The sequence below is a fragment of the Pongo pygmaeus genome, chromosome 6, assembly GCF_028885625.2.
Source record: "Pongo pygmaeus isolate AG05252 chromosome 6, NHGRI_mPonPyg2-v2.0_pri, whole genome shotgun sequence".
Lineage (NCBI taxonomy): Eukaryota > Metazoa > Chordata > Mammalia > Primates > Hominidae > Pongo > Pongo pygmaeus.
In genome coordinates, this window is record NC_072379.2 from 156,341,163 (window position 1) to 156,364,406 (window position 23,244).

The window sequence follows — 23,244 nt, forward strand, 5'->3', positions numbered from 1 at the left end:
CCGGGTGCCGGCCCCTGCCCCCCACCCTGCACCCCGCACCCTGCCCTGCACCCCACCCCGGCCCATGCCTCGCACTCCACCTTTCCCGCACCCCGCCCCGCACCCAACACCTCCCGCGCCCCCCGCCGCGCCCCCCCCACGCACGCACCAGGCCCCGCCCACTCCGCCGCGAGCCCAGCCCGCGTCACCGCCCTCATCCCCAGGCTCCAGCGCGCCTTGCGGGGCCGCGCACGCTGGCGGAGCCGCCGGGAAGAGCGCCGTGCCGTCGATGGCGGAGGCGCGCACGTCTGCAGGGCCGCGCACGCAGTGACGGCTGACCGCCATCTTCCCTCCCGAGGCGGCAGTTCCAGGGGCAAGCGCCGGGTTTGCTGACCGCTGGGCGCCCGTGCAGCGGCCCGAGCTGTGGCCGGCGTGGATGAGGGGCAGGCGAGGCAGGGCCGCCCCTCCAGTATTGCCGCCCCTCCCGCCCCAGGGCAGGGCTGGGAGGGTACAGCCCGGGGGCGGGCTCGGGTCGCCTCCCGGCCGCCGCGTCCTCGCTGCCCCGGGCCGGGCGGGCGGGCGCCGAGAGCCTCCCAGCCCGCCCCGTGCCCCGCCCGCCCGGCTGCTTCCGCGGCGGCGCTGCCCGCACATGGGCTAGGCTGCCAGGATGTTCAGCTTCGAAGGTGACTTCAAGACGCGGCCCAAGGTGTCCCTTGGCGGCGCGAGCAGGAAGGTGAGGGCCGGGCTGGCGGGGCGCCCTCGGCTCGGGGCCTGCGCGGCCAGAGCTCGGGGCTGGGACTCGGGGTTGGACTCGGGGCTGGACTCGGGGCCGAGACTTGGGGCTGGACTCGGGGCCGAGACTTGGGGCTGGACTCGGGGCCGAGACTTGGGGCTGGACTCGGGGCCGAGACTTGGGGCTGGACTCGGGGCCGAGACTTGGGGCTGGATTCGGGGCCTCCCTGGCAGGGACTCGGGGCTTCCTCGCCGGATCTCGGGGCCGCTCCGGCCGGGACTCGGGGTTGGACTCGGAGCCGAGACTTGGGGCCAGGACTCTGGCTGGGACTTAGGACTGGACTCGGGGCCTCCCTGGCTGGAACTCGAGGCCGCGCCCGTGGGGGCCTTGCCTGTCCGCTGCGCTTCGGGACCCGGGCGCGCTGGCCGTGGCTCCCTTCCATGCAGGAGGCCGGTGAACCCTGGCACGGTTTGTGCCACCCGAGGTGAACTTACCCTTTCTGAGTGTTTCCTTTCAGAAATGCGCTTTTCATGCTCGCTCCCGCATGGCATCAGGGAGTGGCTGCTTTTCGAATGCCACCTGAAGGGCATTTTCGGGTGTAGAAGGTGAACGGCAGGCATTTGCTGATGTCGATAATCTCTAAAGTAGAGGCAGAATGTCTCATGAATAGCCACGTGTTTGAATCCAAGACCAGGGCAGTTATTTGCTACCGGCCTCCTGGAAGCTGTGGAGAGACTCCGGACTTACATCTGTTGTGATGTACCATAAGTTGTTCGCATGGTAATTGTTTAGGATAAGGGTAGGCAAACCATGACGCCTCTGTTGTTCTAGTCTAGAATTTCCAGCTGTCTGTCCCTGAAGACGGGCATCTGTTGGTTCACTGGAACCGCTAAGTCGTTGAACACTGTGTGGTCTTGTTCCCGCCCCTCCCTTCCCCCCCTTCCCATCATTTCTGAAATGTTCTTTAAAATGCTTCACCTAGTTTTTCTTGTCTGTCAGTATATTCTGTATATCACAACCGCCAGGTAGGCACATAACGCGGAGTGGGTGCGCACCTGGCAGGCCAAGGAGGAACTGCTGTTATTAAGATTGTGCTGTGGGGCTGTGTTTGGTGGTTTCTGAGGGTAGAAGGGAACCTGGGTAGAGTTGGGAGAGAAGTGTGCTGATAATTTTTCAGCTTTGAGGTTTGTGTGATGGTGATTGCTTGGAAGTCACTTGTGCTCCAGAAGTAAGTACTGTGCAGTTAAGGGTGGGCGTGGTAGCACTTAGGGTCTTCCACGTTAATGAAAATTTCTTATGAAATCAAAGGATTTCTACAGTTAGAGGAGACTTCAGAGAATCTCAGGGCCAAATCGCCTTGCTTACAAGTTCGGAAGGTGAGCTGCAGAGCATTTGAACGAGTGCCCATTCACACAGCAAGCTAGTGGCAGACCACCTGAGACTCCATGCCATTTACACAGCGCCGCGCGGCCTCTGTTGCAGGAAGGAACACCCCACGGGCCATGGATGTTGGTCCCTTTTCACCAAGGAGTGCGTCTCTGCTCTGAGGGAGTGAGATTTCTTAACTGTTGATCAGAATCTCAAGGGAAGATAGCACGAGCTGTGTAAAAGAATCACCCCTTTAAAAACAAAACTCTTTTTATTGAGGTTTAACTTAAGATACAGTCAGGTTCACAAACACTAAAGAGATCCTTGTGCAAGTGAAATTGAGGAGGAAGGGCGTGAGGGAAGCTGGGTAGGGAAGGAAAAGGCGTCTCAGCTGGAGGCTAGCTTTAGCTCCATCTTACCAGGAGCATGCTACAATTGGCCCTAATTGCAGCCTAATGGCTGCAGGCTGCTGCACCTCCGGGATGAGGGTGGGAGTGTGGCACTGCTAACCCTGAGCTGAGGGCCATTCTTCTGGGAGAGAGTGGCAGTAAAGAGCCCTTAGGAGGAACTGGCAGCAGCTGGGGCATGGGTGCCCTGGCCTGGTTAAGGAATCTGGGTGGGGAGCCAGCTGTATGTACAGCTTGAAGGATTTTTGCATATGGACACTCTCCTGTAGAGGGAACACCACTCACATCAAAGGAAGACCATCCCCAGCATTCCAGAGGCTCCCTTGCACTCTCACCCATTCATTACAGTCATATGTGACTTAAAGAGGTGGACACTGTCACTAGTGCAGTTGGTTGTTGTGGGACCATCCTAGAGTGCACTTAACACAAACCTAGCTGGTGTTGCCCACTACACACCTAGCTGCTTGGTACAGCCCGTTGCTCCCATGCTACACACCTGGACAGCGTGTTTCTGTACTGAATACTGTAGGCAACTCTTAATGCAATGGTGAATATTTGTGCATCCAAACATAGATACAGTAAAAATACAAATTATAATCTTATGGGACCACGGTGTATATGTGGTCTGTTGTCGACAGACTGAGAGGTCATTATGCCACGTGTATCTGTAACCCCACAAAGGTGACTGTCCTTCTGACCTCCGTTACTGTAGATGAGCGTTACCTGTTGAACTTCAGGGGCATGGAGCCACTCACCACTTGTCCTTTGTGCCTGGCTTCTTTGGCTCGGCTTCTGTCTCAGATGCGGATTCCATCCGCCTCGGTGCACGGCATTGACCTTTGTGTGAACGCACCATGGTTGATTCTATTTTCTTACAGGCCTTTGCTGTGTGTGCCTTTTGGTGCACATAATACTCTTGTGCTGGGTCCTAGATTATATGTATGTTCAGCTGTTGTGCACACCGCTGACACAGTTTCCCCATGTCGCTCGCCCACAGCATCTGAAGGTGTCCAGGTTTCCACATCCTTGCCAACACTTGATATTGCAAGTCCTTTAATTTTAGTGAGGATGTAGTTTCTTTGTGGTTTTAATTTTCTTTCCTGACAACTAATTATGTTGAGCACCTACATATGCTTATTTTCCTGAATTCTCTTTGACTGCCACATAAGTCCCTTCCCTTGTTGGAAAAATGAAGTTATAGTGACCCTTTTCTCATGTCTTAAATTATTATTTGAAATCTTCCCTTTCTGGAGCTTAGTGGAAAATGGAGTAGTTACCACCTTGAATAACCTTTTCTTTTTTCAAATTAAATACTTTTAGTATTTATTATTTGTATAGATCTGTGTATGACAAGTCTGACTTGAAGAAGTTTATAATCTGGTTGGGGAGATAAGACTTAAGCAATTAAAAATTAAATAACAATAGAGTAATTGCTACATTCTAAATTTCCCTTGGTCCTGATTCAGAAAAAGTAGAATTGTTTGGAGCTTAGTCCTGAAGGATGGGTGTAATTAGGATGGGTGGAAGACAAGAAGGCATTCCAGGTTCGTGGAGGGGGGGTGTGGAGTACATGTGGATTGGATTCCATTGATTCAAAGTCACTTTGGGGAGCTAAACATTGATTACACATGGACATAAAGATGGGGACGATAGACACCAGGGACTACTAGAGGGGGAAAAAGAGGGACGGGGACAAGGGCTGGGAAACTACCTGTTGGTTACTGTGCTCACTCCCTGGGTGATGGGATCATTCATACCCCAAACCTCAGCGTCATGAAGTATATTCTTGTAAGAAACTGCATAGGTACCCCCTAACTCTAAAATAAAAGTTGAGGGGTTTTTTTTTTTTTTTTTTTTTTTTGAAATGGAGTTTCACTCACGCTGGAGTGCAGTGTTGCCCAGGCTGGAGTGCAATGGCACGATCTCAGCTCACCACAAACCTCCACCTCCCGGGTTCAAGCGATTCTCCTGCCTCAGCCTCCCGAGTAGCTGGGATTACAGGCGTGTGCCACCACGCCCGGCTAATTTTGTATTTTTAGTAGAGATGGGGTTTCTCCATGTCGGTCCGGCAGGTCTCGAACCCCCGACCTCGGGTGATCCGCCTGCCTCGGCCTCCCAAAGTGCTGGGATTACAGGTATGAGCCACTGTGCTCAGCCCGAAATTTTTTTTGTAAGTCACACTGATTTCTATCTTTTAAGTATTTCTGACATCGGGATGCACACTGATAGCATGATGCAGTTTAATTGGGGGTATGTTTTTCTTGGTAGTGTATAGAAGAATATCATGGGGTCATCTGATTTCAAGTACAGAAATGGACTAAAACTAGCTTAATAGGCAAAACAGAAACAAAAACAAGTTTATGAAAGGATAGGCGTGTCTGACAGAATAGAAAGGTCAGAAACACCCAGATAGCAGGTATCACCACCACAGGAGTTGCTTGTCTTTCTCTAGGAGCTGGGTGCACTCCCTTCTTTCTGTCCTCTTCGTTCCTGGCTCTGCAGACTGGCTTTCTCCATTTCTCACACATGCTTTCCTAGCTTAAGCGTCAAGAAAGTTTGATCATGCTTACCAGTTTTCAGGAGAGGAAAGTGTGATTGGCCTGGGTCATGTTTCCACCTGATAAGCTCAGTCTGAGGAGGGCTTGGAGGCTTGGTTCAAATGGAGCAGTCTAGATGCACCTGAGGGCTGGGGTAGATTCTTCAAGAAGCGGGGAGTGGTTGTTGACTGAATGCCTGAGTTCCTGTGGGAGAGACAGGAAGGAATCTGGGCTAGAGATGCAGATTTGGGGGTTATCAACAGACTGGTGGCTTCGAACACAATTCCCTAAGAGGACTTGGAGTTTGGGACAGGGTGGGACTCGTGAGGTACTGCAACGTTTAATACGTGTGGGAGTTGGGGGTGCTTACAAAAGAGTCACACACCTCTGGGAGTGGAGGAGAGTGGTGTCCAGGGAGTGAATCTCAAGGAGGGAGGAGTGACAGCCAAGTGCTGCACAGACACAGTGAGTCTACTGACTGTGGAGCTGGGAAGAATTGGGTGATTTGAGCATATTCTGTAGGGTAGTCAGAGTTGGAAGTCAAGAGCATAGCACATTGGAGAGTGAATGGGAAGTCACAAACAGGGCCGAACACAGGCCGGATGCTGTGGTGCACGCCTACAATCTGCCACACCGAAGACTGAGGCGGGAGGATCGCTGGAGCCCGGGAATTCAAGGCTGCAGTGAGCTGTGATCATGCCATAGCACTCCAGCCTAGGTGACACAGCATGACCCCATCTCTTAAAAAATAAGGCAGGGGCAAGGCAACAGTGTAGACCTTTTTTGAAAAGAACCAGAAGATTGGATGATAGAGGGAAATTTGGTGTCTCGGAAAGAGTTTTGTCTGTTTTGGTAGACGGGGGAAACTTTATAGACTGGGAAGGATGGGGGTTAAAAATGTGGGGAAGACAGGAGTGGCATAACTTTCAGAGTCTTCGAGAATACCTGAGAGAGGGGAGAACTGAGTGTGAGCAGGCAATGGGAAATATTTTGAGACTTAAAGAAGCTAGGGATGAATATGGATATAGAAAAGTTTGTAGACCGGAGGAACTGGAAATTTGTAAGTTTTCGTAGATAGTTCTGACAATAATAATGGGAGTAGAATTAAGATCACTTTAATGTTTGTCCAGTGCTTTTTTAAAAAAAATAGACTTTATTTTTTAGAGCACTTTCAGGTTTACAATCAAGCAGAAGGTAGGTTTCCCGTATGCCTAGTCTCCCTCACCTCACTTTTCTCTATTACTAGCATCTGGCATTAATGTGGATCGTTGGTTACAATTGATAAACCAATGTTGATGTGTTACTATTAATTGAAGTCCATGGTGTACATTCAGGTTCACATTGTGTGTTGTGCATTGTGTAGGTTTTGACGAATATATGATGACTTGTATCTACCCTTACAGCGTTATACCGAAAAGTGTCGTTGCCCTAGAAATCCTCAGTGCTGGCCAGGTGTGGTGGCTCATGCCTGTAATCCCAGCACTTTAGGAGGCCGAGGTGGGCAGTCGGGAGTTTGAGACCAGCCTGGCCAACGTGATGAAACCCCGTCACTACTAAAAATACAAAAAATTAGCTGGGCGTGGGAGGCTGAGGCAGGAGAATTACTTGAGCCCTGGAGGTGGAGGTTGCAGTGAGCCTGGATCGTGCCAGCACATTCCAGCCTGGATGACAGAGCATGACTCTGTCTCCAAAAAAAAAAAGAAAAAAGGAGAAGGCCCGGCACTTTGGAAGGCCAAGGAGGGTAGATCACCTGGAGTCAAGAGTTCAAGACCAGCCTGGTCAACATGGTGATACTCTCTATTAAAAATACAAAAATTAGCCAGGCGTGGTGGCAGGTGCCTGTAATTGCAGCTACTCAGGAGGCTGAGGCAGGAGAATTGCTTGAACCTGAGAGACAAAGATTGCAATGAGCTGAGATCACGCCATTGCACTCCAGCCTAGGTGACAAGAGCGATGCTCTTTTAAAAAAGAAAAAAGAAAGAAATCCTCATTGCATATTCATCCGTCCCTCCCATCCCTGTAACACCTGGCAACCACTGATCTTTTTACTGTTTCTACTCTAGCCTTTTCCAGAATGTCATATAGTTGGAATCATATACTACGTAATCTTTTCAGATTGGTTTCTTTCACTTAGTAATATGCATTTAAGGCTCTTTTCATGGCTTGACAGCTCATTTCTTTTTACTTTTTTTTTTTTTTTTTTTATCAATTAATAGGCTATTTTTTTTAAGAGTGGTGTAAGGTTTACAGAATAATTGATGGGAAACTATAATAGAGTCCTCAAAACCTCCTCTCCGCTGCACGCTGTTTCCTTTGTTATTTACATCTTGTATCTGTGTGGTACATTTGTGACATTGGATAACTATTGAATTTTAATGAAGTCCAGCTCACCAGTGTTTTCTTCAAGGATCTTGCTTCTGGCGTTGTGTCTAAAAAGTCATTACCAAAGCCAAGGTAACCTAGATTTTCTCATATTTTCTAGTAGTTTTATAATTTTGTATTTTACATTTAGGTCTCTGATCCATTTTGAGTTAATTTATGTGAAAGATACAAAATCTGTGTCTAGATTTTTAATTTTTGAAGTTTTTTTGTTTGTGGATATCCAGTTAGCACCATTTCTGAAAAGACATTCCCCAACTCCATTGAATGCCTGCCTTTGCTCCTTTGTCAAAGATCAGTTGGCTATATTTTTATGGATCTATTTCTCTTTTTTTTTTTTTTTTTTTGAGACGAAGTCTCGCTCTGTCTCCCAGGCTGGAGTGCAGTGGCGCAATCTCGGCTCACTGCAACCTCCGTCAACTGGGTTCAAGCAGTTCTCCGGCCTCAGCCTCCCGAGTAGCTAGGATTACAGGCGTGCACCACCATACCTAGCTACTCTAGTACAGACGGGGTTTCACCATGTTGGTCAGGCTGGTCTCGAACTCCTGACCTCGTGATCTGCCCACCTCGGTGTCCCAAAGTGCTGGGATTACAGGCATGAGCCCCTGCGTCCGGCCTTTATGGATATGTTTCTAAGCTCTGTTATGGCTTTATTCTCTCCTCCATTGGTCTCTCTCCCTTTGTAAATACCATACCGTCTTGATTACTGTAACAGATCTATAGTAGACTGTACTACTTAGTATATATATTAAACTAAACTATTTTTAATTTGAGAGGGAGCTTCCTGTTGCCCAGGCTGGAGTGCAGTGGTGTGACCTCGGCTCACTGCAAACTCTGCCTTCTGGATTCAAGTGATTCTCCTACCTCAGCATCCTGAGTAGCTGGGATTATGGGCATGTGCCACCACACCTGGTTAATTTTTGTATTTTTAGTAGAAACTGGATTTCACCATGTTGGCCAGGCTGGTCTTGAACTCCTGACCTGAAGTGATCCGCCTGTCTCGGCCTCCCAAAGTGCTGGGGTTACAGGAGTGAGACACCACGCCCAACCATAGTAAGCATTGAAGTCTGGTAGTGTGAGTCCTTTGACTTCCTTTCTTTAGTATTGTGTTGGCTATTGTGGATCTTTTGCCTCTCCATAAGAGTCGGTTTGTTGATATTCACACACAAAAAAAAACCTGTGGAATTTTGATTGGGATTGCGTTGAATTGGTAGATCAAGTTGGGAAGAACTAAAATCTTGACAGTGTTGAGCCTTCCTATCCATGAATATGGAATATCTCTTAATTTGTTTAGTTCTTTTATTTCTTTCATTGGTTATATAATTTTCCTTATACATACCTTATACATATTTTGTTAGATTTATACCAAAGTATTTATTTTTGAGGGGTGCTAATGTGAACGGTATTGTGTTTCAGTTTCAAATTCCAGTTCATTGCTTATTTGTAGAGAAGCAATTGACTTTCATGTACTAATCTTATGTCCTGAAATCTTGCTATAATCACTTCTTAGTTCCAGGAGTGGTTTTTTGGTTGATATTTGGAATTCTCTGCACAGATAATCATTTCATTTGCAACCAAGACAGTTTTATTTCTTCCTTCCTGATCTGTATGCCTTTTTTTTTCTTTTTTCTTTTCTAAGACCATCAGAAAGCAATGTGTTTTATTGTCTTACTGCATTAGGTAGGATTATAGTTGAAAAGGAGTGGTGAAAACTTGCCTTGTTCTTAATCTTAGTGGGAAAGCTTTGAGTTTCTCATCATGAAGTATGATGTTTGGTGGATATTCTTTATCAAATTGGGGAAATTCCCCTCTGTTCCTAGTTTGCAGAATTTTATCATGAATGAAGGTGGGGTTCTGTCAGATGCTTTTTCTGTATCTGTTAATGTTATGTGATTTTCCTTTGCAGCCTGTGGATATGATGGATCACATTAAGTCATTTTAGAACATTGAGCCCGTCTTGCGTATCTGGGATAAATCCCACTTGATTGTGATGCATAATTCTTTGTATACATTGTTAGATTGAGCTTGTTGATATTTTGTTCAGGATTTTTGCATCTCTTTTGATGAGGGACATCAGTTTAGGGTGTTTTTGTGATGTCTTTATCTGGTTTGCTATTGGAGTGATACTGGCCTTATGGAATGAGGATACTCTAGGGCCTGCCAAAACCAGTTACTATAGTTTTTTTGTTTTATTTTGTTTTTTTGAGACAGAGTCTCCCTCTGTCACCTAGGCTGGAGTGCCTGGAGTATGGTGGTGCAATCTCACTGCCACCTCTATCTCCCGAATTCAAGTGATTCTCCTGTCTCAGCCTCCCAAGTAGCTGGGATTACAGGCGGCCACCACCAGGCCTGGCTAATTTTTTTTGTATTTTTAGTAGAGATGGGGTTTCGCCATGTTGGCCATGCTGGCCATGCTGGCCTTGAACTCCTGGCCTCAAGTGATCTGCCCACCTCAGCTTCCCAAAGTGCTGGGATTACAGGTGTGAGCCACCATGCTTGGCCTCAATTACTCTAGTTTTAATTCCTCCCCTATGATAGGTCTAGACTGTTAAGATGATAAGAACTTGATTGCTTAGTTTTGTAAAACTGCCCTCTATTATATAATTTAAGGGATTACCTAAAATATTTTAACTTAAAATGTTTTGTGCTATTTTGTTTTAAAAAGCAGGCGTGTAAAGTATGTGATAGTATAATGCTCCATATACATTGCAGTGGAACATAAAAACTTTTTCTTACAGATCTGGCATCAAATAAAATAAAAATATTTTCTAAGATCAAATTCTTTTTTTTTTTTCCTTTAAGAGACAGGGCCTCACTGTGTCGCCCAAGCTGGAGTGCAGTAGCTATTCACAGGCATGATCATAGTGCACAGCAGCCTCAAACTCCTGGTCTCCAGCGATTCTACTGCCTCAGCCTCCTGAGGAGCTGGAACTCCAGGCTTGCCACTACCCAACCCCAGCCTGGCTCTGAAAATGTTAATTGACTGTCAGGACTGGTATTATTCAGCAACACTGCATTTGTTCCTTTGAATACAGTTATGCTGTATCCTTTACATATAGGAGCAAAAGACTGTAGTTCCCTGCTATAGATAAGGTTAAGAATTCTTTTTTTGTTTTTTGAGATAGAGTTTTGCTCTTGTCGCCCAGGCTGGAGTGCAATGGCACGATCTCGGCTCACTGCAGCCTCCGCCTCCCAGGTTCAAGCAATTCTGCCTCTGCCTCCCGAGTAGCTGGGATTACAGGTGCCTGCACCACACCCAGCTAATTTTTCTATTTTTAGTAGAGACGGGGTTTCACCATCTTGGTCAGGCTGGTCTCGAACTCCTGACCTCGGGTGAGCCACTATGCCCGGCCAGGAATTAACCGATTTTTAAAAATAGAAACCAAGTGGAATGGAAGGAGTGAGACTTGAGACTAATTGTCTCATTTTCTTTGGACATTAAATCTGGGCCTACAGGGAGGTGGGTAAAGCACCATACAGTATTTAAGGAGGCACTTACTCTCAGGTTCATGCACAGGCTGACCCTGCACTGGCACATCCCTGAGAGTGAGTGCCTCCTTAAATTTGTGCCTTAGGCATCTGGCTTGCCTCATGATATCCCCTACTTGGCTTTAACCACTTGAATGTGTGCTGATTTTCTTGAGTTACAGTGTGAATTGCCAGCTAGGGTCCTTAAAAGGTTAAAAAATAGATGGTCTCATAAGACCATAGAATAGCCTCAAAAGAAGTTCTTGCAAAAGCTATAAGGAGCTTCCCTCTGTGACTTTTCTTTAATTCTTCTATTATAGAATGTAGGCACCTAGGAATTTGGAAGTGGGGCATCTTATTCTTTGACTGTGACCCCTGTTTTTTACTGCCTTTAAAGCAGCTGCCTTCTGCATGTCCCTGTTCTCTTGTCTCAGTTCTCCAAATGCTGTCCTTTACCATTTGTCAGCATGAAGGAGAAGCCATGCTTTCCATAGCCCACCACCTTCGATGGTGGTCAGATTACAGGCGGTAATACCTGCTGTTGCTGAGGGCGTACCAGACACTGGGCACAACCTACCTAGGGTTGGTTATAACAGATTTATCAAGAGTCTGACAAGGCCGGGCATGGTGGCTCACGCCTGTAATCCGAGCACTTTGGGAGGTGGAGGCTGGCAGATCACTTGAGGTCAGGAGTTCCAGACCAGCCTGGCCAACGTGGTGAAACCCCATCTCTATTAAAAATACAAAAAATTAGCTGAGCGTGATGGCACCCGCCTGTAATCCCAGCTACTCGGAAGGCAGAGGCGGGAGAATCGCTTGAACCCGGGAGGCAGAGGTTGCAGTGAGCTGAGATCATACCACTGCCCTCCAGCCTAGGTGACAGGGCAAGACTCTGTCTAAAAAAAAAAAGAGTCTAACAAGATATGTCCCCTCTAATCCAGCAGAACAAATTTCTACATTTAGAAACGTAAAAGTTTATTCTAGTGAACTAATATGCATAGGAGAAGATGCATGGGAAAGGTGATTTATGGTATTATAATACTGAAAAATACTGAAACAGCCTACATGTCTAAATACGGGACATTTGTTAAATAACCGTTAATATAACAATGCAGTGAAATACTGTGCAGCCATTTAAAGTGGTCATGATGTGTATTAATGTCTATCATTAATTTATTAACATACTTGTATTTATGAACATGATTTATTCTTAATGGAAATAAGTAGATTACAAAACAGTATTGCAGTCTGCGTTTAAATTATGTTTATCTGAACAGTCAAGATAGCTACTTTCCCAGTTTCTTAATTTCCATTGAATAAAAGAAAGATACTAGTTGCTTACTGCTGTGTAATAGAGCTTAAAGCAATACATTTTTGTTACCTTGGTCAGTTCTGTGGGGCGGGCATCTGGATCTACTTCGGAGCTGGCCTGTTCACAAGCCTGGAAGTTAGTGCTGGCGGTTGGCAGGAGAGTCCGTTCTTGGCCGCTTGCGGGGCTTCTTAGGGATATCGTGTCCTCATGGCAGCTGGCTTCCCACTAAGCTGCTGACCAGACAGAGCAGGGAGGAAGGGCAAAGCCTGTGGTGACTGGCCGTCTCAAAGCCACACACTGTGACTTTGGTCATAGTGTATTTGTCCAGCCCACTCTCAGGGTGAGGGGAATCGGGCTCCACCTCCTGAAGGGAAGCCGTAGCAAAGCATTTGTGGGCATAATCCTAAAGCCACTGTAGAAGGGAACTTCAGTTCTAGCATAGTCGTAAATGCTGGCACTGCAAAACAAATACGTTATGTTTTCTGTCTCAGCCTATTAGGAGTTAAAAATTGTGGTTTTCCTTCTTACCTCTTACCTTCTATATCAGTAGTTATTGGCTACATAAATAACAACAGTGAGTTAAAAAGCAAGCATTGTCCACATACATTTTGGTGAATGTGAGTTCACTCGGAGAAGATTGTGTAGCTCTTTGGAAATGTAACAAAGAAATTGGCAAACTAGGAGCAGCTTGAAAAACAAGTAAATAGAGAACTGACTTAAAATGCTATTTTTCTAGATGAGCCCTCCTGATCATGTGCTGGCTTTTCTTGTGAACTGTTACCTTCTCCCTTATGCTGCTTGGAAGTGTTTAGGTTCCTGCATTATCCTGCTGGAAATACTATTTATTAAGCCATTTAAGTATCTTCCTCAAAAAAGCCTAGTAGAACCATAAGGAGTAATTTTTTGTAACAATGCAAATTCACTGATTTAGATCATTTAGCTTTTTAATCCATTTGCCCTTGGAGAGAAGAGGGGGCTATGCAGTTGGACCAAGGGGAGTCAGTCAGCCCTTGGTTTGTCACCATGACAACCATGGAGCAGGAGGTAGCCACATCATGACAGGGAGGAGAGGTGAGTGAAGTGAGAAGCAGTGGGGCATCACAGTAAAGTGGCCGTCATCTGAGAACGCTTCTGCACAGCCTTGTACCCAGAAGTTTGTTCACCTTCTGTTCTAGTACCATGTGTGTATACTATTTCCAGAACCCCAAGCAAGCATCAGTTTTTGTGTGCTGGACTGGGTAAGATTCTTAGGACTATTTACATATTAACATTACTGTCACCAGTTAGAGGGACAGCATGGGCAAAGGTGTCCAACCGTGGAGACGTGGTGTTCAGCTACAGGTTGTGGCCAGAATGGGGGTGGGCAAAGGGTGTGGGGAAAGTAGAAGAGAAGGCTGGGAGGAAGGTAATCAGGGACAGAGCTGGGAAGGAAGGTAGTCTGGGAGAGAGCTGGGAGGAAGGTAGTCAGGGAGGGAGCTGGGAGGAAGGTAGTCAGGGAGGGAGCTGGGAGGAAGGTAGTCAGGGACAGAGCTGGGAGAAAGGTAGTCAGGGACAGAGCTGGGGGGGGCATTGTAGGACACACTAAGGCATATTCAGGGAGGACTGGAAAGCCGCTAAAGGGTTTTAAGTACATTAATGAGACTTAGGTTTTAGAGATGCGTGGGGGGCAGTTTGGGTGTTTGATTCTAGGGAGGCAAAGCCTGAAGCCAGGGAAATCAAGGGAGAAGCACCCACACTTGTGCCTGAAGAGCAATGAGGGCCTAAAACCTGCAGAGGGCATTTTCTTTTAAGGATGTTTCTGTTTCTCTCCTTATTTGTCACATGTAGATCTGCCGCGGTACTATTTGTTCTCCTGCAGGGCACTTTTCTTGTATGAGCTCATTGATCTTGACTTCTGTTATGTGAGGCAGAGGTGTTAGTGTCCTGTGGAGGAAGAAATCAAGGCCTGGAATCCAAATAATTTAGCAAAACCCACAACACTGCCCTGTGGTTTGTTTATCCGGATGCTGTACGGCCTCTCCGTTGTGTCTGGGCAGGGTGTCTTGCTTGCACATCTTGCTTCTGTCTCCTGCTTTATTTGTGCATTCCTGTAACTGCTTGGGAAGTTGAGGACCACATCCTGCAGGCACTGAGAAGGTGGTTCCAACAGTCCTACATCTTTTGAAACTAATTTTTCTTACAGTGCAGCTTTAACATTGTTTAATTTTTTGCCAGGCTTGGTGACTTAAGCCTGTAATCCTAGCACTTTGGGAGGCTGAGGGGCGTGGATTGCCTGAGGTCAGGAGTTTGAGACCAGCCTAGCCAACGTGGCGAAACCCTGTCTCTACTAAAAATACTGAAATTAGCCAGGCATGGTGGCGGGCGCCTGTAATCTCAGCTACTTGGGAGGCTGAGGCCGGAGAATGGCTTGAACCCCAGGGGAGCAGAGGTTGCAGTGAGCAGAGATCGCACTACTTCACTTCAGCCTGGATGAAAGAGTGGGACTCCTTCTCAGAAACAAAACAAAATTGTTTAATTTTTTACATATTACTTTAGAGATGTGTTAGTAGACGCTAGATTGTTGGCAGTTAGCATGGTTCACATCATATCTTGCTACTGTGAAACCCCTTTACTGCAAAAGATGAAATTTTAGAAAGTGTAACCTTGAAAAAAAAATCGTTAACTCTGGAACCAACTGTCTGTGACTTAGCTGTTCATCTTTTCTGGGCTTTTCTTTATTGTATCATGTAATGGGAAAGTCATAATTCTCTTTTTAATTTGTTTTTAAGAGAGTCAAGGTCTCACGATGTTGCCCAGGCTGGTATTGAACTGAGCTCAATTGATCCTCCCACCTTGGATTCCCCAAGTAATCCCAAGTGTTGGGATTACAGGTGTGAGCCACACGCCCAGCTAGAAAGTCATAATTCTTGATAATGATAAAACCAAACTTAGATTATCACGAATCTTCCTTGCTCTAAGAATGGTTACGTTTCTACTCTGCAGTCAGTGGCCTTTTTAAAAAGTTAACTTTTACTCCCGGCACTCTGGGAGGCTAAGGCAGGCAGATACCTTGAGCCCAGAGTTCCAGATCAGCCTGGGCAACATGGCGAGATCCTGTCCATACTAAAAATACAAAAAAAAAAAAAAAAAAAACGGGCATGGTGGTATATGCACCTGTGGTTTCAGTTACTCGGGAGGCTGAGGTGGGAGGATGGCTTGGTGGGGCGGGGGCGAGGTTGCAGTGAGTGAGCCAAGACCACGCCACTGCACTCCAGCTTGGGTGACAGAGAGGCTCTGTCTGGAGGGAAAAAAAGTTAACTTTTTCTGTTTAAAAAAAATGATAGGCCGGGCACAGTGGCTCACACCTGTAATCCCAGCACCTTGGAAGGCCGAGGCGGGTGGATCACGAGGTCAGGAGTTCAGACCAGTCTGGCCAAGATGGTGAAATCCTGTCTCTACTAAAAATGCAAAAATTATTCAGGTGTGGTGGCAGGCAGCTGTAATCCCAGCTACTTGGGAGACTGAGGCGGAGAATTGCTTGAACCTGGGAGATGGAGGTTGCAGTGAGCCAAGATCACACCACTGCACTCCAGCCTGGTGACAGTTCGAGATTCTGTCTAAAAAAAAAAAGATAAAGGGTCAGACTTTCTAAAGAGCATCCATGAAATCATCTTCTCACTGAACCCCCTAACTTCCCACCATTATTTTCTCAGTATCCTTTCAGAACAAGTCTAAACATAAACATGTTCTACCCTCTCATTTTCAGTTAAAATGAGAGATCATATTGCTTTTTCACCTCAACAAAATGTCTTAGTGATTCCATATCAGCATCTTTATATTTGTTATTTTTCATGGTATATAATATTCCATAGCATAGTTTGATACTTAATATAACCACTTTCCTATCAATGGATACGTATAAATTGTCTTTAGAGTTTTGCTATTAAAGGTAAGAAAAGAAAGTCTCTTGGTGTATATTGTGATATTTAAATGATGGCGTTTTGCATTGGATACTGCATTTTTTCTCTAGTCAAGTGAAGCAGAGGGAGTGGAGAAGGAACAAAGAAATCTGTAACTGGTTGTGGTCAGTTAGACTTTATTTTTAAAAATGAGCTCTTATGATTATAAAATAATATTTATAATTGGAAATGTAGGCTATACTGAAATGTATTTAATAATTACCTATAGGAACCCTACCCATCCCTTAGAACTGAAATGCTGTTAATGCATAGTCAGTTTTTTTTCCCATCTTTGTGATGGTAAATGGTCAAATATTTTCCTAGCATTTTAAAAAATTTCTTTTGAATTTGCATCATATTGTGCATTGTTTTATAAATATGATTTTTAGTGGCTTATGATGATGCACCTTTAAGTATGTTTTGCATATGTGAAATTGGTGGTTCTCATATTTTCATAGAGGTTCTTATTTCATGTAGGTCTTCAAAAAAGAATCCCACCCCCTCCACACACACACACACACATTGTAGCTTATGCATTATTCACAAATGTTAACTTTTAACATTTTCCTTTACTCAAAGGCAATGTTCTTTGAAGTGTATAAAATGGCTAGCATTATGTTAGTGCCTGAGAGCCAGAAAATACTGAACTGAAACAGATGTGAAGCTGATAATTCTGTGTAAATGGAGTAAATTGTTAATGGAAGATAAGCCAAATAGGTGAAACAAAAACCTCACAGTTTTGGGGGGTTTTTAAAAAATCAAGATATTTACAAACATGCTAACAATTGTTCTGTAAATGGTTAGCAATTAATTTGGGCATGTGGTCTTTGGGAAGTTACTTAAATTTACTTTGACATTCGCTCTAGTTTTTTAACATAATTTTATTCTGAGGGTGTAATGAAATCTGATTTAAACTATGTACGCTTTACTATTTCAAATAAAGAATAAACTTTGTTACCACTAAATTTATTTAGTGAAGAAAGCATTTTCCCCCCATTTAAAATCATCTTGGTAAGACAAAAAACAAAACGAAAAGAAAATCACCTTGGTAAATGGCATTTGTAAGGTTTGGTCATATTTAATGTTCAGAGAAGATAAGGATAGTACCTAAAGCTCCACAGGCACCCAGAGCAGTTGGCTGTGCTCACTGTGGATTTCACATTGGTGGGTAGTTACAGCAGGGAGCGTGCGCGCTGTCAGGACGATGGCCTCGGTCTTTTCGGAGACCCTTTGGGTGTTTGATGGACCTTGTCTGTAACTGCTACTAGGCATCCCTGCGGGTTCTACATCTGCATAATTTAAAAGATAATGTTTTCAACTATGAGTACAATAAATTGAAACCAAAAACTTGTTAATCAATAGGAAGTTTAGTCGTTTTTCAAAATCAAAGTGCTTTCTCCTGGTACCTTACTTGCCCCTTTCCTCCCAGCCACTTAGTGATGAACTTGTTCCTCATTATATTGAGCTGTTTTTAGAACTTGTTCTCATATTGCTTTCTTATTACTTTCTTCTAAAAAAGTGAGAAAATATTGTAAGTACATGGGTAATCATTCAAATGGGAATGTAAAAATTCATATAAAATACTAGAAGTTTTCTTGCCTTTCACCTCCACTCCTCACACTCCCAGTTCTTTTTTTTTTTTTTTTTTTTTTTTTTTTTTTTTTTTTTTTTTTTTTTTTTTTTTTTTTTTTTTGAGACAGAGTCCCGCTCTGTCACCTGGGCTGGAGTGCAGTGGCATGATCTCGGCTCACTGCAGCCTCCACCTCCCAGGTTCAAGCGATTCTTGTACCTCAGCCTTTCGATTAGCTGGGACTACAGGCGCACATCACCACCCCCGGCTAATTTTTGTATTTTTCGTAGAGACAGGGTTTCACTACGTTGGCTGGGCTGGTCTCGAACTCCTAACCTCAAGTGATCCGCTACCCTGGCCTCCCAAACTGCTAGTGTTATAGGCATGAGCCACCGCATCCGGCCCCAATTCTTTAATCCTTACATTCACACTCTATTTTGGGATTTTTACACATCCTGTCAGAGCTGTTCTCTACATATATAATCATATAGGTGTGTAAATTCCCTTCTTTAAAAAAACAAACAAGCTAGAGCATATTAAACAGATTGCTGTACTTCTCCTGTCCCCCTTAATAATACTCTCGGAGACAGTTCCTGATGAGTAGATAGATCTACCACATTCCTTTAAAGAGCTATATGATATTCCATGTAGCGAATGCCGTATAATTTATTCAGCAGCCAAAAAAATAAAGCTGACTCCAGTGAGTTATTAATGCGGTCCTTATTATATGTGAAGACAGCCCTATTTATAGTTAATGTCTTCAGTTATAAGACAGTCTTCATCATTAGACTTTTTAAATGACCCTTTTAAAAACTCATGTCAGGCCCAGGCAGTAGGAGGAAAAAATAAAGGTGTAGGCATGATCCTAATTCACAATTATGAATATCAGCATGTGGCTCACACTAGTAAGTGTCAGCTTCTGAAAGTGAAATTTCAGCATGCTATTAAAAATAAACCTGCAACAATGAATTAAAAAATTCAGTATACAGAAATCCATGCTAGTGATGTGGACGGTAATAGTCCATGCTGTGCACATAATCCTAAGCTGCAGCTACTGAATTCTTAAGTGAGAAATTTGACTACATTAAGAATTAAAACTTTGTACACAGAAAAATATAACCAAGGTTAAAGAGTGACAAAGGGAATATTTGTAGCATCATGAAAATGATTTTTTGTAAAACAAGACGAAAAGATAATCAAATGGAAAAATTAAATGATTCAAACTGTGGAAACATAAAAAGATGCTGCACTATGCAGGTGAAGACAAGGGACAGCAGTAACTTTTCATACATTGACATGATCTCCTTGGAGGGCAATTTGGAAATATTCATTAAAATTCAAAATGCACATAGCCTTTGACCTACAGAGAAATTTAACCTACAGACATTACTGACACATATGCAAGGATATCCACTGCAGTTTTATTTGAATTAGCCAAAAACTGAAAACAACCTAAATGACCATTAAAATATAACATGGTGGCTGGGCGTGGTGGCTCATGCCTGTAATTCTAGCACTTTGGGAGGCCAAGGTGGGTAGATCACCTGAGGTCAACAGTTTGAGACCAGCCTGGCCAACGTGGTGAAACCTGGTCTGTACTTTGAAAAACAGCACAAAAATTAGCCAGGCATGGTGGTGGAAGCCTGTAATCCCAGCTACTCGGAGGCCGAGGCAGGAGAATCGCTTGAACCTGGGAGGCGGAGGTTGCAGTGAGCTGAGATCGTGCCACTGCACTCTAGCCTGGGCAACAGATATATATAAATATGTATGTATAGAGAGAGAGATACATATAAACATGGTGAGACCCAATCTCTACACTCTTTTTTCCTTTTTTTTTTCTGTAAAGAGAGCCTTGTTTCATGGCCCAGGCTGGTCTCAAACTCTTGGCTTCCAGTGATCTCCTGCCTCAGCCTCCCAAAGTGCTGGGATTACAAGTGTGAGCCACTGTGCCTGGCCCTAGAGTCAGCTTTAACTTGGAGGCTGCGAAGAAAATCAAAGGAAACACAAATATAATGAAGCTTTTTGAAAACCAGTTTTTCATGGACTGGCCGAGAGAGGGAACCTGTTCTATTACATGCCAAATTCCAGTGTGAAACCATGCACTCATACTTTATTTTGAAACCATAAGCCGTAGCACCCAAAACCTGTTAAACTTTTGGGAACAAACGGTTGAAAGTAGATGCACAGAGTGGCAGGACCGGTGTAGAGAACACTGCATCTGTGCATTGTATTTAATCACAAAGGCTAGAGCTGCTAATTGGCCAAATGGGAAGCTGCTGCCAAAGCTGTGATTAAAAGTGATGATTAGTCACAAAGCAAATAAAATAATGGACAAGATTCCTTTGTCTAATGATTTAGCTCATTGTCCATTTTTAGATAGGGACAAATACATTGAGCAGCTGTTACTTTCCTGGGGAAGACAAACTTGGTTCTGTTCACTAGAGACCGATGAGCCCACTGATCCTCTGAACTCAGCTAATCCTTTGCTTTGTCAGGCATGAGCTGAATAGACAAGTCCATGGAGACATTTTTTTTCTAGCTCGTCAGTTAGAAGAAATGCTTTAAAATCTATTGTTGATTTTATGACAAATGATAACATAGACTCCAAGTGTGTTGAATGGTAAAAGCAGAGATGGTGTCTTGGGTTAATATGAGAATTTGGTCCATTGTGCTCCAGCACCAGAAACTTTACCAGAACTAAAGTCTGCTCCCTTTTTGTATTGAAAACATAGTCCTACTAGTCTCATGTATGCGGGGATATTAAGTCCGTTATCAATAGAGTGTGAAATAATTACTCTTGTGAAAGGCGGAGACTTAATTCTCTAGCCTTGTGAAGTCATGGACAATAACTACCAGCACCCACTTCTCCTTCATCCTGAAAGCTTGTAGGTGGCAAAGTCTCTCTCTCCTTGACTGTTATCTCAAGAAGAATGTCACAACTTTGTGGAGTCAAACTTTCACCATGGCATACACACCATGATTGTGGAGGAAAGAATTGTGGAAAACTTGAAAAAAGTATTTTGAATATGGCATTTACAAAGTTAGGAGTATTTGACACAGCAGGCATGTGGGAAAAAAGAAAAGAATTAAAAAAAAAAATTAGGATTAAAGGTCTCTGTGAGTGTTTTCCTGAACCAGTTAGTGGTGATGAATGGATAAAGACAGTCTCCCCCTACCCTGTTTTATTAATATGTGAATATTACCAAGTAAAAGGACACATTCAAAAGATCAGACTGTGGATGGTTTCTTGAAGCAAAAGTTTGTTAAAGCAAAATGGCATTTTGGTTAGGAATTCCTTTTCAGAATCCAGTTCTATCAGAGAACATGATTAAATACCATTTGCAGCTGGGTGTGATGGCTCACGCCTGCAATACCAGCACTTTGGGAGGCTGAGACGGGTGGATCGCTTGAGGTCAGGAGTTTGAGACCAGCCTGACCAACATGGTGAAACCTTGTCTCTTCTAAAAATACAGAAACAGCTGAGCGTGGTGGCACATGCCTGTAATCCCGGGGACGGAAGTTGCAGTGAGCCAAGATCGCCCCACTGCACTCCAGCCTGGGCCAGAGCGAGACTGTCTCCAAAAAAATAAATAGCATTTGCCTGCCTGATCTAATTACAGACATGTAAATTAGAATTATTTGGTTAATATCAAAATTTAAAAATAAAACTGTCTTAATAGAGCCTAATCTTCCTCTTAAACTAAGCAGCATAGCGTCTCGTATTCTTTTATTGTGATTATAAACAGTTTCTTTTACCTTGAGGAATCAAGTTTCAGATAGGACTTTTTATAAATAAACTTGTTAGATTTTTATGTAATTCCGTAGTTACTTTTTTTTTTTTTTCCTCTCTTTTTTTTTTTTTTTGAGATATAGTCTCGTTCTATCACCCAGGCTGGAGTGCAGTGGCATGATCTCGGCTCACTGCAACTTCTGCCTCCCAGGTTCAAGTGATTCTCCTGCCACAGGCCTCCAAGTAGCTGAGACTACAGGTGTGCGCCACCACGCCCAGCTGATTTTTGTATTTTTAGTAGAGACGGGGTTTCGCCATGTAGGTCAGGCTGGTCTCGAACTCCTGACCTCAGGTGATCTGCCGGCCTTGGCCTCCCAAAGTACTGGGATTACAGGTGTGAGCCACTGCAGCAGCCACTTTCAAATTTAACTTTAAAAATACAGTTTTCATTGTATTTAATTTGGGGGGATGCCTTCTGTTTGTGACCAGTGATGCTGTTTTTCTGTTTAGTGATGAAAGATTTCCCCTTGAGATAAATACATTTAGGTTAAAAAGAGTCTTTTTGGCAAGACTAACACAATAGTTGATTGTATCGTTTGTATGGTACCCAGTAGTAGTTCATTATGCCGTTATGTTTTATTACTGAGCCAGTTGATGTCTTAGTTGGTGTCTGCAAATTTTCTCCCCTCTAAATTTTCTGTCTTTCCCTTGTTAATTGATCTATATCTTGAGAGATACTTTGAGACTAGGCAAATCCTGTTTCTCCTCAAACTTTTGCCCACTAATTTTAGCGTACATTAGTAGATCTTGTCTGCAGTGTTTTTCTGTTTTCTGTTTTTCTCTTTCCTTCTACATTTTTAAACTCGATTCTGTGAGGAAAAGAGTTTTCTTTTCCTTGTTTATTGATTTGGTTATTTATGTAAGTATTGAGTCCATGATGCGTGTTTGTGCGTATAATCCTATGGATTAAAATCTAATGCTATCCTTATTGCATAACCTTACTGTATTCGTGAGAGTATTGGAAAAACCCAAATTGAGGGACAGCATCCAGGACATGAAAGATGAAGATAAGAACTCTATAGATTGGAGGAAGATTAAGAAGAAATAGTACCTAAATATAATGTGGGGTCCTGGATGGAATTCTAGAACTGATAAACAGCATTAGTGGGAAAATTGGTGGATTTCTAATTAAGTTTGTAGATTAGTTAATGTTATTGTATCAGTGTTAATTTCCTGTTGATAATTGTATCTGCTTAATGTAGAAGTGAGTAAGACATATGGGATAAGGGAACTTGTATCATTTTTGTAGCTTTTCTTTGTCTAAAATTAGTTTTTAAAAGCTTAAAAAATTAAAGAATATTAAGTAAACAATCATGAATCATTTTAATTAAGTTTAAAACAATATTTTTTCTGCTGTTGGACATGTGATAAAGGTTTTTTATGTGAAATTTTCTATGATAGAAAGTATCTGGAGGATTAATTTCTTTGATTTTACTTTTTTTTTTTTTTTTTTGAGACAGGGTCTCACTTTGTGACTCCGGCAAGAGTACAGTGGCACAATCTCGGCTCACTGCAGCCTCAGCCTCCCCAGTTCAAGTGATCTTTCTGCCTCAACCCCCAAGTAGCTGGGACTACAGGCATGCGCCACCATGCCTTGCTAATTTGTTTTGTATTTTTTGTGGAGATGGGGTTTCACCATGTGGCCCAGGCTGGTCTCGTACTCCTGAGCTCAAGTGATCTGCCCTCCACGGCCTTCCAAAGTGCTCGGATTATAGCCATGAGCCACTGTGCCAGGTCTGGCTTTACATTTTGACAATTAGAAA

The 23,244-nt window shown here is 43.9% G+C and overlaps 1 protein-coding gene across 1 annotated transcript in view; it reads left to right on the forward strand.

Annotated features, from left to right (window-relative positions):
* Positions 1 to 290: 290 nt before the first annotated feature.
* UBE3C (ubiquitin protein ligase E3C) overlaps positions 291 to 23,244 on the forward strand; it is a 130,249-nt gene continuing 107,295 nt past the window's right edge. Inside the window, exon 1 of the mRNA XM_054494482.2 lies at positions 291 to 712. Within this exon, the coding sequence (XP_054350457.1) occupies positions 647 to 712 (66 nt within the window). The 5' untranslated portion in view covers positions 291 to 646. The remainder of the gene's footprint in view (positions 713 to 23,244) is intronic.